This window comes from Triturus cristatus, chromosome 9 (genome assembly GCF_964204655.1).
Source record: "Triturus cristatus chromosome 9, aTriCri1.1, whole genome shotgun sequence".
NCBI classification, from domain to species: Eukaryota; Metazoa; Chordata; class Amphibia; order Caudata; family Salamandridae; genus Triturus; species Triturus cristatus.
The window spans coordinates 841,793,227-841,811,837 of record NC_140592.1 but is presented as its reverse complement, the minus strand read 5'-3'; the positions used below and the strand labels follow the sequence as shown (position 1 = coordinate 841,811,837).

General features: G+C 43.5%; 1 protein-coding gene across 6 annotated transcripts in view; it reads right to left on the bottom strand.

Annotated features, from left to right (window-relative positions):
• Positions 1 to 18,611, bottom strand: part of PPP1R13B (protein phosphatase 1 regulatory subunit 13B) — a 509,136-nt gene that overhangs the window by 114,965 nt on the left and 375,560 nt on the right. For all 6 annotated transcript variants that reach the window (XM_085626276.1, XM_085626274.1, XM_085626275.1 and 3 more), the window contains 3 exons: positions 15,378 to 16,132; positions 7,863 to 8,000; positions 7,641 to 7,774 (listed from right to left, as the gene is read on the bottom strand). In XM_085626276.1, the coding sequence (XP_085482402.1) occupies positions 7,641 to 7,774; positions 7,863 to 8,000; positions 15,378 to 16,132 (1,027 nt within the window). The remainder of the gene's footprint in view (positions 1 to 7,640; positions 7,775 to 7,862; positions 8,001 to 15,377; positions 16,133 to 18,611) is intronic.

Here is an 18,611-nt window from a genome sequence, read left to right as displayed (position 1 = left end):
TCCATGCATGGCAACGGGGCACCACACTGGGGCCAACCCATCACCCTAGACAATAAGTAGTATCTAGGCCAGCAAAAATCTTGTATTTGTCCGCATCTTGGCTGTCTTCAAACATCTGAACCCAGGAGGCTCAAAGCTCTTCCGGAACTTCAAGCAAGATCTCGCTGGCCATGTACCAGAGGGCATACATATACCGGCCCAATAGATAAATAGCACTGACCGACCTCGAGGATAACAGATGAAAACATGTGTTTTCCGAACGCCTCATTCCTCTTCAACTCCCTATAGGGAATGAAATGGGGTTAACCTTGCCAATGGAAACCTGGACCCCCAGACTTTCTGGAGTGGAATGCTGTGAAAGAAACTCGGGGTTGACAGGAGCAGGTCTAAAGCATCAGGCTACTTGCTATTCACCAGTAGGCAAGAACAGGGTTCAGATCAAGTGCCCATTAAGGTGGCTTTATTTGACAGAAGCAGAGGCTCAGACGAGGCTGGCCCAGGTTGCAACACTTCTTTGAGAACCTTTGTCTTTATTTCAACAAGTTTAGGACCTCAGCCACTCGTCAAATTAGCAGAGCAAAGGAGGCACTTCAGTGCCCAAAAGGCACATTCAACCCTGTATCAGGAAAAGTATCAAGTTCACTGGCCTCCTGTAAGTCCAAGTGAAGGTTGTCATCATCATGGTGGCGGGAGTAAATTATCTCCATCCCCACCATCATCTTCTTCAAATGTTGGTAATCTATTGTCAGAGTCAAAACCAAAAAGACAATAGGACCTCCAGGCACCTCTGCGGCAGTAGAGGCATAGGGTCAATATCAGGTAGTGTGGGGACTGGGTGCACTGTTGCATAGTCTGAGAATGACCTTTGTCTGTTTGAGGTCATCAGCATGGGTATCAGATTCCCCTCCACAGTCGTCAGCACCAAAGTCAAAGCCATTATGGAACTCTGCACCAGAGATAAAGCTGAACCAAAAGCGGATCCCAGGGATTCAGATGGTGTTGAGGATGGATCTGCTGGCAGCAATCTGACTGGAGGACACTGTGTATTCTTGAGTCCAAAGGCACTTCAGAAGGAGCAGGAGAAGTATCAAAGATCATCAGCATGGCCCTTTGAAAGGCCTCAACGTGCTGATGTGTCGCCAATGGCCTGATGAACTTGGGTCGCATCGAGATCATCTGTGAAGTCGACTCCTCGATCGGGAACGAGATTGGTTGGCACCATTACGTCCTTGCGACTTCTATTTAGATTGAGAGTGATGGGATGGGAACCATCACAACCAAGTGTGCACCACATTCAACATATTCATAATCATTTACAAAGAATATCCATTAGCCATGCTGATTTTCATAAATCCAAAGGGTATTTCTCCTTTATACATGCTTCTTTTTAGTACTGTAAGAGCCAGACAATGCGTTTCGTCCAAAAGATTTGGACTTCTTCAGGGCATTGATTTGGTTAAACAACCACAAACATCCTCCAATTATGTTTATAAGAATGTAAGCAATTCGACTGTATTATATAAAGGCTGAAAATTTTCCACACCAACTCATCCAAAAAGCAAGTAACTAAAGTTCAAAGACGTGAAATTTAATTCCACCCAATTGTGGGTTTTGTATGTAAGGTTTCATGTAATCGAGGCATCATTATATAGAAGTCATGGTCGCCATGTGTGACAGTGGCGGTGCGTCCATTAGGGCGCTGGGGCATTGCCCCACAAGCCGACCGCGCCCGCAGCTCCCTCGGCGTCTGTGAACATAAGTAAAGTGACACAGTTTACTTAAGTTCAGAGACGCCGAGGGAGAACTGACAATCATGACACTCACAGCACAGGAGTTTCATCCTCTGGCCTGCCGTGCCGGCACAGGTAAGGTGAGGAACTTGTATCGGTGCCATTTTTAAGAGGCAAGACGCTGTGGGAAATACGGACTTTAAGATGACAGTACTGACAGCGGCGTGACTCGGCCAGGTGGGGTTCAGAATCGGACCAGTTTCAAACCCATCTACAGTGCAGTGTGGCTTGATCATAGCGCAGGTGTGCAGTAAGTCTTGAGTTCTTGACCTCAGCCGATGCACCGTTTTATTTAACAAGCTGCTTGCTCAAGAATTGTTCTCTTGCTTTTAGTGTTGTTGGGCAATGAGACACCCTGGTATTTTTGTTTTTATCTGACCAGTGCTAGGGCAGCTGTGTCCTCTTGCATTTGAAGGTTTTTAATCAGCGTTGTGGGGAGCTCCGCATGCATGCGTTGCCTGAACTGGGGTTGACACTTGACAGCCAAAAGAACTACATTTGGTAGGTAATCTGCAAACTGAAGGCTTTCTTACAGTCCAAATTATTTATTGGGCCAGTTAGTCCACGAATTGAGTATGGTATAACCTATCCACCTTGCCTTCTTTGAACATCAGACATAATATTCCTAGCACATCAACAAAAGCGTTCTCCTGAAGGTAGTTGATGATTATCAGACTGTTTTCATTTATTCATTTTAGGTTTTGGGACGTATTGAGTGGTCTGATAATGTGCTGCATGACTAAACATTTATATGGTCCCAAAGGTGAGACCTATTGGCTATGCCAATGCTTGTTACTCTTATCGAGGCCATGGCTGTCCAGTACTCCAGTCTAGGCCCAGGAGGGATGGTTCCATGTCACAATTACAGGATACACACTCACAAAATATATGAGTCCCATTGAGGTTAATTGTATGTACATATATTTGTGTTGATGTCTTTTGCTGGACCTGTGTTGGATACCCCTGAGAGAGGGGGCTTGGCGTGACCATAAAATGTAGTATTGTTGCTTTTACAGCGTGACCACTTCATTCCACTGGTCAGTTCCAGTTTGACAGTTGCTTCATTAACCTTCTTTCATTCTCATATTTGCTTGAAAATCCCCAATTTGCCCACTCTTTTTTCTAAATTATCTTGGGTTAAAGACCCCTTCTGAATCTCTTATGCCAGTCAAGCATGCCACAGGGCACGCATCCTCAACTTTTACGCCTCACCGCTTTCAAATGTCACCAGCCGCCACTGATGTGTAAAGCACTTCGATTGGTGCGGTGGGACAGAGAAAAGTTCTTCCCGACCTGGAGTGGTGAGATGGGATCTTATGTTTCCACCTGAACTTCCACTGCGGAGAAGACTTCTTGCGGGAGCAGCCTAAGGTGACATCGTAGATCTGCTCCCTAAACCTTGGAGTGAAAGTGGAAGTTGCGTGAGGCCCGTTACTTCTTTCTGTGTTAGGCGACATACAGCTTTGCTGTATTGGATTGCCCTTTGGGTGCATGAGGGCATACTCAATGTGTGACTCCGAGTGATACCCCGATCCTAAACACCAAATACACACCTCACGCAAGTTTGTGACCAACATCTGTTTTCTGCAGTCACAGCATGGTTTGAAGCCTGATATTTTTGGAGGGGTCCTCATTTTCTTTGCGCACCAATTGTGTTTTGAAAAACGTCCAAAAGAACAACAAAAGTGGGAACTTTCAAAAGCGTGAAAATAAAGTAACGGATGTTGGTGCATGAGTGGTACTTGTATGCAGTTCTGCTCCATCAATTCTGGGGAAAAACAAAGCAAACTGACAGCCACTTAGCACCACCAAGCAGGGAGCTGGAGCAATGCTATGAAAAACTCTCAGATCCAGAGCCCAGGAAAATATTCTGAAGGTGAGAAGAACAAGTTACTTACCTTTGGTAAACCTTATCTGGTACAGACTTTACCTAGCAGCAGATTCCCTACCTTAGAGTATTCCTCAGGCGTCAGACTGGATCTGGAAACTTTCGAGGAGCACCTCTGCACGCCGGTAAGTTGTGTTGATTGGCTCCACGTTAGACATGCCAGATGTGACATGCGGGATGGCCATATAGGCACCACCCCAGCATGCTGACATCAGTTGTGTTTCATGACATTTCCATGCAAGAAGCACAGAGCAATGGCAGAATGCAGATGTACAAGTGTGCCTGCACCAAGGGCCTACAGGGGCAATATTAGTTTGAAAAAGCAGGGAGAATGTAGGTGTGGGTAAGGAATCTGCGACTGCATAGTCTCTACCAGATAAGGCATTACCGAAGCTAAATAACTAGATCATCTGATAGAGATTGCTAGATGTAGATTTCTTACTTTACAATACATACTTAACCAATAGCTTCCTGAGAACAAATTCAGACCAGGAAGCCCTGGAGGACCAAATGGGCAAAATGTCCAGGCAATAATGATTGGTAAACATGTGGAAAGATATCAACATTGCAGCCTGACAAGATGTTCAGGACAGAGACTCTGCGAGCTAACGCAGGGGTTACTGTCTTGGCTCTGGTGGAATGAGCCTGCAAACGCTCAGGAGGCTGATTTCTGGCCAGAGTGCAGTAGATCTTCATGCAGAGTAAATCCATCGGGAGATCGTCCATTTCTGCACAGCTTTAGCTTTCTTTGCTTCGACAAACCAAATGAAGCAATATCATCCACTCAGTGTTCTTTGGTACGTTATGTGTGGAACGACAACGATCTTTTTGGGTACAAAGAAAGGAGTCTCTCCTCGTCTGTGAAAGGGTGAAGCGGAGCAAAGAAGCTCATCAATGTGATGGTCTGGCCGATGTAGAAGGGTGTCACCACTTTCAGCAGGAACAAGGCAAGTGTTCTCAGAACCAGTTGGCCTGGAAAACGATTTGTGTATAGAAGGAACACAGAGAGCGTTTGCAGCTCGCTAACCCTCCTGGCTGATGTAATGGCCTCTAGAAAGGCTGTTCGAGGGACCACCTGTTGACTTTAAGGGCGCAGCAGACAAGCAGGGCCTCGGACGCGCTTTTCCGTTTCGCAGCTAAATTGGGGCAGAAACCAGTTAAAGAATGATTAACTTTATATCGCCACTTATGGGGTGGGGTATGGGGGTATAGTAGGAGTAATAAGCTTCAAGTTGTAGAGAACAACTTCAGTAGAAGACTACTGATGGTACCTAAAAGTGCCTCTACAACATTCTGCCCGGCTGAATTGGGTCTGGGGTCTATTGAGGATCGCATTGGCCTTGTCCCTCTGTATTTATGGGCTAAGATTTGGCTAACTGAAGAATCATCTTTTTCAAGAGATATCATTAGGGACTGTCTTGCCGTCTCCAGTGTCAATAAGATCCCCTGGTTCCATTATTTGAAAAGCAGGTTCCATGGGATTGACTTAGGTGGCTTTTTTGAAAATCCCCAAAACATGACCCCTAAAGCTAAAGACACTATTAAAAGATAGTCCAAAATATAGTTGACAAGTCGACTGAGGTAGCTCTCTCCGGATCTGAGCTGATGTGATGGCACGAAGAGAAAAGAACGAATATTGTGCTGGGGTGGCACCTATATAGGCACTGCGCAAGTTACATTAGGCCTGGATGGCGCTGAACCAATCTGTGACACCTACCGGCGCAAAGAGTTACTGCAGGAAAATGTACAGATCCAGTCTGATGCCTGGAGAATACTCTACGGTAAGGAATCTGCAGCTGTAAGTCTATATCAGATATTTGGAGTTCGAATTAACGATCAGAAAAAAACATTTCTCCTTAGAAAACATGCTCAACTTGAGTCTCCATTGACCTAGATAAAACAGCAAAGAAGAGACATAGCATCCAACATCCACCTGTCAGAAAATTATACATTTATTCTGTAATGGGTAAACAGGAAATATAATAAATTTCACACAAGAGAATGTATAAGAAAAAAGCGAACTTTCTGGGATTCTAATAACAGAACCATAACAAAGAACATGAGCTACATAAAATATGTATAACATAACATTCATATAAGAAAGGGATCAAATCCTCTGCAGAACATGCACATGCCAAGGACATTAGAAGTTACAGTGCATATGTGTGCACTTACATTGCAATAAATCAAAAGCTATTTTGCAATTGTACTTAATTCAGGACAGAATCATAAAAATGTGTGCACCTTCTAAGCACAGATACTCATAAGAAAAATTGGACTGATGGTTTATAGTTAAACAGTATTGTTCCAAGAATGAAGAGATGTTGAGTGAGAGTATTGTTTTGTATGACTGTTTGAAGAGAGTACCACTCTTTGTTTGCAGTCTCAGAATCAGGGGTGTGATGAATTGGCCATAGGTTGCGAGTTTCCTTCAATCCTCCTAAATAGGTATAATGTACATTGGAAAGCAGTGAGAAGAGAGCAACACTTCCAAGTGGCCTCCTATACCTTTAATGCTATAGTTATAGGACTTTTCAGGAGAGCTGATGCACTATTAATGGCATAACAGCAGTACTTATTAGCTGTAACAGAACACCCTGAACACCCATCGAATGGGCACAGACTGAACTCCTGTCACCTTCATGAGGATATATGATGTATACTGGTGAAAAGTATGAGAAGCTTCAATTGCTATGCAGGATGTCAGGCCATAATACTTTCAATCTGTCACGTTTTAAAACCACTCATGTTCTCATACCGGAGACTACAACTTCCCCAAAAAACCCATCACTCAAATCCTGTAAGTCTTTCAGCTGCAGCAACTTGTCAGGAAATGAGATTACTTAAGTACCAGATATTCCTTTTAAATGTCACTAGGGATTAGACAGAGTGAATCACAAGCCAAGGATAACTCACATATAAATGGCACTGGTGTAGCCTAACAGCCCCATTCAGAGGCCCCATTTCTCACTGGGATTGAAAAACTTTCAAATGAATGGACCTCCCATTTTTAAAAATTCAACTCCATTGGCAGATGGAGGCCACTTCCTACTGTAAAGTCAGCATCCAAAAAGAAGACACAGAGATTGAAAGTCAATAACTACTATATTTGTAGTGGCTATATGACAACATGCAACAGGTTTAAAACAATCTACACCAAAAATAGGAAAATGGTTGCCTTATGTTTTAAAAGGAACATGTGAACACTTTAATGTACGTCTGCCCTATGTAAAGATGTGTCATGGCTGGATCTCAGCAAACACCTCATGGATAAATATTAAGTCTTCTGGATAAACAGAAGCTCAAATAAAGGACTGTGCGTGCACTGAACACTTCCATTGGAAAAAGCAGCACTGCATAGTTTTACCTATTCCTGCAGCAGCTGCTTATATGCATTCTCAAACTCAATGCACAAGACTTTGGGCCTGATTCAGATCTTGGCCGACGGGTTACTCCGTTACGACACTGACGGATATCCTGTACGGTGAAATATAAATCCTATTCGATATAATGGGATTTATATTTTGGAGAATGGGATATCCGTCACTGTTGTGACGGAGTAACCCGTCCACCAAGATCTAAATCAGGCCCTTTATCACGACACAAAGCCAAACCTAATGTAGTTTCTGTTTCCTGATTTTATGTGGCACAAGCCAATACCTGGAAGGGAAATATGTGATTATATTCTAGGTATACCCACAATTGCTGAACGATATGGAAAATCTTGGAATTGAAGAAACAATGATAAGATTTTTGCTTTTTTTGTTTTTGAACAATGGTTCTGATATTTACCAAGCAGAGAGTACAATTTAAAGTACTGCCCAGCAGCAAAACCATATTAAGTTCTTGTTTTTTTTTTAAATGTTTCCCATGCATGCCTGGAAAAGAATCCAATAGCCTTAAGTGCTCTACTAAGCACAAGCTTTCAAGTAGATTAAAACACGAAAAGCAAACACACTTACCATCCATCACTGTCAGCAGCATTCACATTGACTCCAAAATCTAACAAGAATTTGACAATATGGTGATGGCCAGCACACACTGCATTATGGAGTGGAGTGATACCTTCATCGTTGGGTTTGCTTGGATCATCCACCTAATGAGAATACATTCAGAGTTACAGCAAGCAGTTCTATCCATGCCAAAACTGCAATACCATATTAAGGCTACATTGCCTTATTTACCTCATAGATGATTCTTTGTACCAAGTCAAATTCACCTTCCAAGGAAGCATCGAGGAGGAGGGCCAGAGGGTTAAACTTCACCCTGAGCCCATGGCCAGTGCGTTCAGAGTTCGGTTTCTTCAGATTGGTGCGTTTAGGCTATGTTAAAAATACAAATACACATACAGTGACACAATGATCAAGATGCACGCAAACAACTAAACTCATACACCACTTGAGTTTCAAACTAATCTTGTTAAATAAGATTTGCTGATTTCATTATGGGGCCTTGTATATGGGCACATTTAAACAATGGGGAAGACAGAATTCTCTTTTTAGTAATAATTTTCCTCATAAGGTACACTTCACAAGGTAAACAAGCTGTATGTGCATATTTGTGACGCAGCATTATTTGCCGCTCTCTAAAGGCATCATCTAGCTTTTCTTCATCCCATGACATCTTCAAAGTAGAAGGTTAAATTCACTAAAAAAACACACTGTCCTACCTCCTACCACCGTGAAGCCAGCTGCAGCTAAGTTCATACAATTTCTTCAGCTCCTGGAAGCTCCACCTAAATTCTGAGCTTCTCTTTTCTACCAATAAGGAAATGTTGAGTTCTAGAAGAGCCTGCCCACCAGATGAAGCAAGCTGTGGTCAGTCATATACCTTCCCATCTACCACCACAGTCCAATCTAACAAGGCCTCGTTGAAAATGCTGTCTATGCCCCTTCTTCCAGTCGCCACAGGAATCCTCACTCGTGAAATAAAAGACCGGATGAACAAATAAGGGTGAATCTGTTTGATGCTGTTGGGGGAAATAAAAGGCAGAGGGTAAGCTTAAGCCTCTTGCATAACAGCTAATTAATCATCAAGTAACTGATACCCAGCAGACCTTTACTATTTTGCGACTAACTCTCAAATATACCATAGTACTAAATCCTACCTTCACCAGCCTCCTTCACATCTATTATCTGAACATACCAGTGCTAAAAAACACCTCACACTCATCAACCTTCACTCCATAGTTTGTCACACTGCTATCTGAAGAGACACCACCACCACACTTTACATGCACTGATCATCATTGAAACATGTTTCACCCTTACATTCATGCAAATCCTGGACATTACTGAGCACATCCACTGCAAACACTAACCTGGATGAAGAATGCGCGTCAATCATCATGGTCCTACTCTCACCAAGAACTCGGAAACTTAACTTCCATCAGACTCTTCACAAGCTACTCAACAACCTCCCCCTTCCAAACAAACATATTCAACCTAATCTAGATCCCACCAAGAAATATTACCATCTTTGTCTAGAGGATCACTAACCCCACCACAAACAAACCAATTAACAATATCTACCTAAAGTACATCAACCTCTTAGACAAAATAAAACTGTAGGCCAAGGTGGACTACATTATCCTGAATTCTCTTAGGGCTAGAAGGGTAAGGAAGCCTCCCCTAAAGTGTGGCTTTACACTTCAGAACACACTCACAGTGCAGTGAATTAATAGACAAATACACATTTCTGCAATGCTCTCAACATAATTATCTTCATAACATATGTGGGGGTATCAACCACTATCAACATATAACTGGCAAGATCCTCTCTGGCATCCAGTCCTTGACTACCCATCACAGCCAGTCAAAATCTGTGAAACACTAAAAATTCATCTTAGAACATTTTCCCGCTGACACATTTGAGCAAGACTTACTCATTCTATCAATCACCATGCAACCACGAGCCAATGGCAACTCACTCATGCCCCAATAAAAGGACTATCCGCAAAACTGAAACCCTTCTATTCCCGGTACATTAACAAATCACTGTCCACAAAATGTCCATCAGCAGCAAAGAACACACCACAAATTACCTGGCAGAGTCGTAAAATGTGTTACAGACGCAGTAAGCTCATCACTGAAGCCCTCTACTACAAATCTTCACTTCCAAAAATCTGTAATCCTCTTCAGCTCCAGTCCACACTGTATTACACCCTTGCCAGACATAGCTAAAAGCCAGCTGAACTGACAAATGCAACACCATTAACTTATTATTTGTGTAAAGGCAACCTATAAAAGGCACCAAACAAATTACCATCTGTCACAAATCCCACCATGTACCATACCCATGTGGTCCACCTTCAAGGCACTCAACTGTAGACCTGGAGGCCACCCTCAGAGCTCTCTATGCATTCACCCAGGAGGAGGACATACTCCACCTGACCATCATGAAAAATATTTATGGAAAATACTTTCCTCACACAAGTCAACTTTCAAGACACTCAAATAAGGACAAATTCTCCAGCAGCACTAAAAACAAACTCAGACTCTGACAGCCTAATAAACTACCAGCCTCCAACCTACCCTTTATCAAGGAGCTTGTAAAAAAGAAAAGCAGTGCTCATCCAAATACAAGAGTAGATTGGCAGCAACAACGGTTTGCATGACTTCAATGAGGCTGCAGAACCAAGATGCCTACTGTTGAAGTTGTATAATAATAGGCATTACCTCAGAAAATGGTGGCCCTCATTACTTGTTGCACGTCATCCTCCAGGATGTTAGGGGATTACACAGACAACATACTTTACTGATTCTCAACATTTCCAAACAATCCAAACTCATAAATGGAAATCACCAGTTTTTATTGTGAAGTTCTACAAGCATCCATTCTTTCTCTTATGACTTCAATTCCTTGGAGCTGTTCTGCCAACTATGGAAACAGGATTCTATGGCAGGACACGGAGGCGAGGATTAGGCTTTACTTCCTTTGCTTTATTACAAATAATCAAGCTCCAGCAGCCATTTCATAAGGCCAAACATGAATAAAAACCTACATTTCCCATGAAACATAGGGAAGAAAATACACAATCAAGTCCACCCAATCAGGATCCAGCCCATCGTATAATGACCCTTGAAGCCTCTCTAGCCTCCTCTTTCTTCGCTGCTCCAGCAGCACTTCAGATAAGTGATGGTTTCTCGTTTTCTGTTATGGTGATTATTGTTATGGTGCTAGGTGCCGCGGGAGTTTAGCGCTCCTATGCGGTCGCCGTTTTTCTTAATTATTAGTCTGGTGTTTCTCTGAGCCACAGGAGCTCCTATGCAGCTCTTTATCTTGTGGCTAGCGGCGCGGTGCGGTCTTCCGAACGGTAGAGGGCCCACGGCTCTCAGGACGCGCACAGTGCACGCCTCAACCCTCCGGCAGCCGGAACACGTCAGGCATGCCAGTTTCTCTGTTTGATAGTGTGGAGTGCTCCGACTGCAGCAATTGTCACGGGGGAGCCCAATTAGTTACCGCATAGCAAGCGGTCTATTTTTGGAGTGATTTGCAAGTCGGATGCTGTAATTAGCAGGGCACCGCTCGCGTAGGTTATTTAAAGAGAGTTTTTGTCCTGATTGCGAGCCGGCACCTGAGGGACAACACACTACGGGGTAAGACCTGTTTGACTTCTGGGACACCCCAGGCGCCCATTAACCCCTTGAATACCAAGGGGGCAGTCCCACTATCAATATAGTTTAAATCTGCTACTTACCTGTAAAATCCATCTTTTTTAACGTGGGCATTGTGTTCCCAGGTGGCAATGGACTCCATGGACTACGATGAGTCTGTGGATTACTTGGAGGAGGAAGAGGTTACTTACCTCCCCATTGACGACCAGTTCTGTGAGGTAATGGACGCCTCCATCCTGAGGGCTGTGTCGCAGGTGGTAGCCCCCCTGGAGAAGAGATAGGCGGCACTCCAGCACAGCAACCAGCAAACCCTCAAACTGAGGGACGATGTTATTGGGCCCCCGACCCCACTACCCCCAGGGCAGGTATTAGCTCTGCAGGCTACCACACCGCAGAGCAAGGACAAGCGCGCGGACGACCCTGGGGTCGATCTCGTCGCCTTTGCACACCTCAAGAATGTTTTTTGGATGTCCAACCCATCCTGGACCCCCAGACTCCGGGCCCTTTGGGGTCGGCTCCACTGTCTCCACCACAGTTGGACCAGGGGGAGGGGGGTGACTCCCCCAACACTTCAGATGGGGATAGTGATGGTCCTTGACTGTGGCGCCCGGTGACTGCCCACCTCGGAGGGTTGGACCCTCCCACAGCCTCTGGTCTCACGGCGCAAGGGGATCTGCTGGACCCGGATGATCTTTTGCATAGGAGATCCGTGGACTGGTGTCCTGCACCCAAGGTGGCGGCCTACATGGCAAGCGTGATGGTGGATAAGCTTTGAACTAGCCTAATCCTCGCCTCAGTGTCCTACCATAGAATGGAAAAGTTCCTAGCTAATGTAAAGAAAAGTTTCAATTTTATTTAGGACACGGAGGCGAGGATTAGCCCACCCTATTAAATGTTTCTCCCAAAAAAAATCCCCTCCCATTGCAGAAGATGTGTGAGTTTGGGGAGGTTATTTGTCATCAGTTATGAACACTCAGATCAGTTGTGTTATATTAACTATTGTTCTATGAGGTTGTGTTTTTATGCTGCCTTCGGACGTTAATGTCGACATGTATTGTATTCTGTGATACATTTGGCCGGTTCGGTTGCAATAATGTGCTAATTTTCTGTCTCCAGGGGCAGAGTCCAAAAAACAGGAGTAACCAATTTGGAGAATCGCAGCCGTCGCAGGAAGAAAGAGGAGGCTAGAGAGGCTGCAAGGGTCATTATACGGAGGGCTGGATCCTGATTGGATGGACTTGATCGTGCATTTTCTTCCCTATGTTTCATGAGAAATGTAGATTTTTATTAATGTTTGGCCTTGTAAAATGGCTGCTGAAGCTTGATTATTTGTAATAAAGTGAAGAAAGTAAAGCCTAATCCTCGCCTCCATGCCCTTAATAGAATTTAAACTTTCCTTTATGTTAGCTAGGAAATTTTTCATTCACCACTATGTCATGATGATGACACCCAATAGAACCTTAAAGTTTGTACTAAGGAGGGCATTTACTGCTTCAATAACTGCTTTAAATTCATCCAAAACTGAATGTTGATCACCTGTCTCATGTTGAACCAAACAATGTGCAACTTACCCTCAAATTCAATGGTATCAAACAAGCTAAAAACTGCAAAACGCTCTTAAATTTTTAACTATAATGATTTACTCCACAACTTGCAACAAACAAAAACTCACTCAGCTTCACCCATGATTCCAAACTCTTCTTCAAAATCCACCACACTGACAAAAACAGACTGGCTGGTGCCAACTCTCACTACCACGAACTGTCAAGTAATACCTATCAAAGAAAACTTCAGAACCATAGTTCAAGCCCCCATCCTCACTTGGAAGGCAAACATTGCATATTTAGCAGCCTTCTTGACTCCACCAAAGAATTACCTCCACACACTACTTGGTACTTTGTATCAATAAGAAATTAAATCATAGAGCTCAATTCTAAAACATCTACACTGCCTAGGACTCTAAGCCAATCTAATGTTCAAGACCAGCTAAATCATAAACAAACATGGCTCTTCTGAGCAAAAAAACTGAAAACACCCTGGAGCCAGCAATGTACCAAATCCAATATAAAGAAATAAAAAATAAATGGAAGCACCCAACTGTATATCTTCTCCAAACCATGCGGTCTGGATCTTAAATAACAAATCCCCAAATCTCAAACTTTCTCAATTTCTCCAACTTTTCCAGAAATAATGAAGTGTCAACTCTTCAAGTTGCACCTCCTCTGTCATTAGTAAGGGATCTTTTAGCTCCCACTGCCACCCTGAGTGCCACCCAGAAGAGATCCACCTTAACACCTACCCATCATCAACTATTTTTTAATCTTGTTCAATATAAAGAACTTTGTTGCTGCCCAGTTCGTAAATGCTACACAGGTAATGATACATATACAGCATCCGAAATGGTGTGTGGCAAAAACTCTTATTGGTCAAATCGTCACAAGACTTCAGCTTAAATATCATTCTACGGTCTAGCCTACTTTGTCATAACATTTATTTTATAAATCCGTTTAAGCACAAAAACCCTCAAATGCAATTTGCAATGCATTTTTAAGGTGCTGTAAGGGTTCTGAATCTTTCTATGCACTATGTGTGGAAACTCTACAGTGTATGCATAATTCGCACTAGATCACTGGTCGGAGAACATTCTCACACTTTTGTGCATGTATTGGGATTCCTAAACTGGCTCTCCCATAAAAGTATAAAACAAAATGCGTCATTTTATATTTGTTAAAAACAGATTTAGAAAAAAAAAGGTGCACACCTAATGAAACCAGGCTACTTCGTAACAAACTAATCATTCCAACCTCAGAAGCCCGTGGCACAAGACTTGGCATATTGGCACTTTAACCAAATCCAAGTCTCTACTAATTTCCAAGAGAGGGAAATGGCAGCCTACCCGTGATCTAATTTCCAATCCACTGACCCAAAAACGTCTCCTCTATGGCTAAGCAAATGTACTTTAGTGCTTTCAGTGGTACGCCCATCTTCTTTCAGAAACCTTTAGAGTGAATAAACAGAACCAGTGTTTGAAATATAAACTATTTTGAGGTTCTATTTGGCTGCACAAAAAGATAGTAAAGGAGCACTAGAACAGCATCAGGTAGACTAGTTTTATTTTATAACATTATTTAGCTACCGCTCTTGTTGAAAAATGTAATATTATTAACTCCCCCACCCACTCCAGTACAACAGTGTATAGTATTTGCTACAAACATTGCTGGAAATGGCTCAATATGCACTGCACAAAATAAATTAATAAAAGAAAATTTACAAGAAGTAATGTTAAAATCTAATAAATGACCCTAGAAGAATACTTCACACCCCAAAGAAAAATTACCAATGACAAAACAAAGAAATAGCTGACCAATAGTACACTGACAAGAGAAGGTTTTGTTAGTTATTTCCATTTTGCAACCCTTTCATATTATCAGATGAGGAAACACTATTCCCTGTAAGTAATTGTAACACTTGTCACTAGGAGTCCCGCATGAAGCTTCTTAGCTGAACAATCATGTAAATACAGATTCAAAGCATATGCTTTTAAAGTTAATGCAAGCCCTGTCCCTAACTTGTCACACTTAGACACACAAAAGGCTGAAGAAAAAATATGTATGCAATGACATGAGGGGATAGCTGGCCTTGTCAATGAGTGGGCTTCAGATTTTCCAGCAGAAAGTGCCTTTCTGGTTCAACACAGAGTCACAGTGTGCAGTATTTTTGTGAGGTAAAGGTAGCTCTATGGCAATAACGTTGTGTAGCAGTGAAAATGCACTTTAATGCAGATTATGCTACAGACTATCATGTTTCACAAAAGCTAAAATGCGTGTTGTGCTACCGGTCTGAACATTTTAACAAGTGAAACAGCAATCTTGGGTAGCATTAATCCAGGAACACCAAATTCTCTTTAATGCAGATCGTTGTGGGCTGCAAAAATGTTTTACAAATCTAATTTTGCACATAGGGAATGGCAGAGAAACATCAATTCCCACATACAACTGTAAAACGAAACAAAATGGTTTTGAAGCACTCACTCACTATTCCTCCATGCAAGCTACTAGCTCCTAACTAATGGTAGACACTTACTGTTGGGGCTGGCAGAGGGATAGCAGGTGGAGGTGGAACTTCATCTTCAACTGGAGTGACGACCTCTGCAATAGGGCTAGGTAACTGATCAACGGGCTGTGTAGCAGGAGGGTTATTGTTGCTGTCTTCATTTATTTCAGAGTCCTTGTTGATGGTTTCGGTACTAGCCAGTTCCTCAGTTTTAAAGGGATGGAACTGATTATCATTAGCATCTGATGGAGGCTCGGGTTCCGGAAGAAGAACAGGTACAGGAGGTTGCACAGAAACTGCCTCTTCGAGATTGCCATTTGTGTTTGTATTTCCATTATCAACATCTGCCAGGATCCCCATAAAGTCCTCAGGGTTACTTGCCTGACAGTAAGGAGGCGTCTCAATACCTCCTGCAAGAGTATTAAAGCGCTGATATAATAATTTCTGTATGTTGGGGCCACTGGGGCCTTCTGGTTCTGTGATAGAACTGCGCTTTTTCAAAGGTCTTGGAGCGTTAGCCAGCCTTCTCCGCAGGGCTTCAAGATCGGCATCACTTTGATACCGCATGGGTGAATGAACAATGGGGGTAAGTTTTGTAGGGCTAAGGGGACGAGGAATGTTCTCAACATTGCTGTTTTCACCAGATGGTGGAACGGAATCTGGCTCTGGATCTTTTTCAGAGCTCTCGCTCTGAAGATGCGGCGTATGTAACGGCAAAGATCCATGAAGGAAAGGTAGGGGTGATGAGGTGGCTGAACCAGACTGCAAGACAGGTTTTCCATACACTAAGTAAGAAATAAAAGAAAAAAAATCAGGTACACATCTCGTTTTCATACTGTTTTCTCTATTTATTATGACTGCAAGTAACAACTACATTACAGACAAATGCAATCTTCCACATTGCAAAAAAAAGACCGACACATACGTCAAAGTTACGATGAAACATCAGACGGTGACAAGGATATGGACTAGCAAGGAAAACTAGATCTAACAAAAAGTTGTCATTCGTTTTTAGTGACACTATTTGCTTTACACCTGCATGGTTCTGTGCAGTTATTAACAACTAAAACAGTATTCTGACAAGCAAAAATGAGCTTTTATTCCAAGTTGCATTCAAATACGGCAGGCAGCTGCTTATGAACTAAACACCAGCCACTTAACCTTACAATGTCGTAAACATATTAACCTGGTGGGAGGAGGTGGAAAAAGACACCGAGGGCCCCATCCATCTGAACACCTAAGTCCAAATTCTGAGACTGAAGGACAGACATTAACAATTCACCACTGTTCTGCAAAATGCTTCCTCATAGTTGGCGAAGGAATCTGAATTCCAATTTGTGCGGTATGTACTACATGAGGGACATACCCTAAGTATGGCTATTTACCTCATGTGCCGATTAAGCATATCTCTGCAATTTTCCCCAGACAGTAAGGAGGCAAAACATACAGAAATCAGTGCAATAAATATTAATATCATTATTATGACTTATTCTGACATACCTAAATCCAAATAAGAGTTATTTACCACACCTAGCAAGTACCACAGAATAGGGTGACAGTTTTTAAGAGATGCAGTAAATACCACACGCTGTTCAGCATTGCTCGTATACCGGGCCTAAGTGGCAGCACTGAAAAAATCTCTATCTACTGCTTTCTGGCAACATTTCCAGTGTTACCAAAGGAGAATATAAGTAATTCTAACTCGTAATTAAAAATAGTGCGAGAGAAGGAAGCAGAGAGTAATAAACTGAGTGGGGGAGAGGTGCAGGGTAGGTCTGAGAGTCTGAGTCATAAGCCTACACTACAGTTAGTGTGCGCCTGCCAGGAGTTTGGAGATTTGGAATGCATAGCCATTTTTTGAGGGATTACTTACTCCAAAATAAACCTTGGGAAGGCAAAAAATGGTGGTCCACCCCAAACTGCTCTACCTCTTCATTAATATTCCCTATGCCCCCAGCCGACATTTTTTTAAAGCCCTTAAAACTCAACTCATTCGTCTTATATGGGGTGGGAAACAAGCCAGGCTGCGCTGGAACACTCACTCGACCCTTCAGTGCCGGAGGATTTGAAGTACCAGACCTGGAGTTATACTTCAGCTGCACTCAGGCTCACTTTGCGGCATATTGGATAAATCCTCTCCCTTACATGACCCACCTGGCGATAATAGATGGGTATATGGCCCCAACCCCGTGCCCTGCATACTTAAATACCCCTGCCGTTCCGAGGCGCTTAGCCTCCACCACTGTACAATGCACCACCAGTGCCTGCCGCGATCTAGCTAGCCAACTACACAGCACCATCCTATACTCTCCCCTATTGCCCCTTTACGGAAGGCTTGACCTCCCGGTCACGCAGGAAGAAGGCTGCTGTCAACTCCTTCAAAACCTCTCCATCCAGAAATGGGGAAAACTCTATGTCAAGGGCACATTTTGCACCAGTGAGGAATTCTTAGGCACTTCACTCCCTACCCCTCTGGAACGGTTTTTCTAGATCAGGCTGCGACAGGATGTGTGGACCCTCACCCCGTGCTTTCTGCAGGAGCCCCCCATCATGCCCCCCTACATACCCTTCTGCAGCAAACTACCCCGACACACGTGTTATCACTGCTATACTGCACCACCCAAAGGGAACGCACATATGACCCTCCCTCAGCCAAGGGTCGGAGGGAGGAGGAACTGGGCTCCCCCCTTACTGATGAACAATGGTCATTTTGCTGTTGCCAAACTGGAAACATCTCCGCCAGCGGTAGACTGCGCATCATTAACAACAAATATATTCACCGCCTTTATTACACACCTGGGCATTTGCAACGCCTTCACCTTCGCGACAACGACCGCTGTGACCGCTGCGGTAGTGTAGAAGCAGACTTCAGACACATAGCTTGGGACTGCCCACCCATACGAAGCTAATGGACGGAGGTGTGGACGGCGCTTGACCGAATGACCAGGCTACATGTCCCCGACAACCCCCTAACTGCGCTTCTAGGATACACCGAAACGCTGGTCGCCAAGGTGCGGAATTAGGTTTCTCTAGTGCTCCTCCTCGCCAAAAGACAAATCGCCTGCAGGTGGGGAAGAGGTAGAGCTCCCAAATTCAATGATTGGCTGCAGGATCTTATCTATTGTCAAGATCAACTGCACATTTATGACGAGCTCTTACCGCCTTCCTACCGTCCACACGATATATGGGCTCCCCTTCAAACCTATCTTCTGGAGCAAACAACCGATATAGACACAGCCGCTGAGCCTCGCACTAGCAGCGATG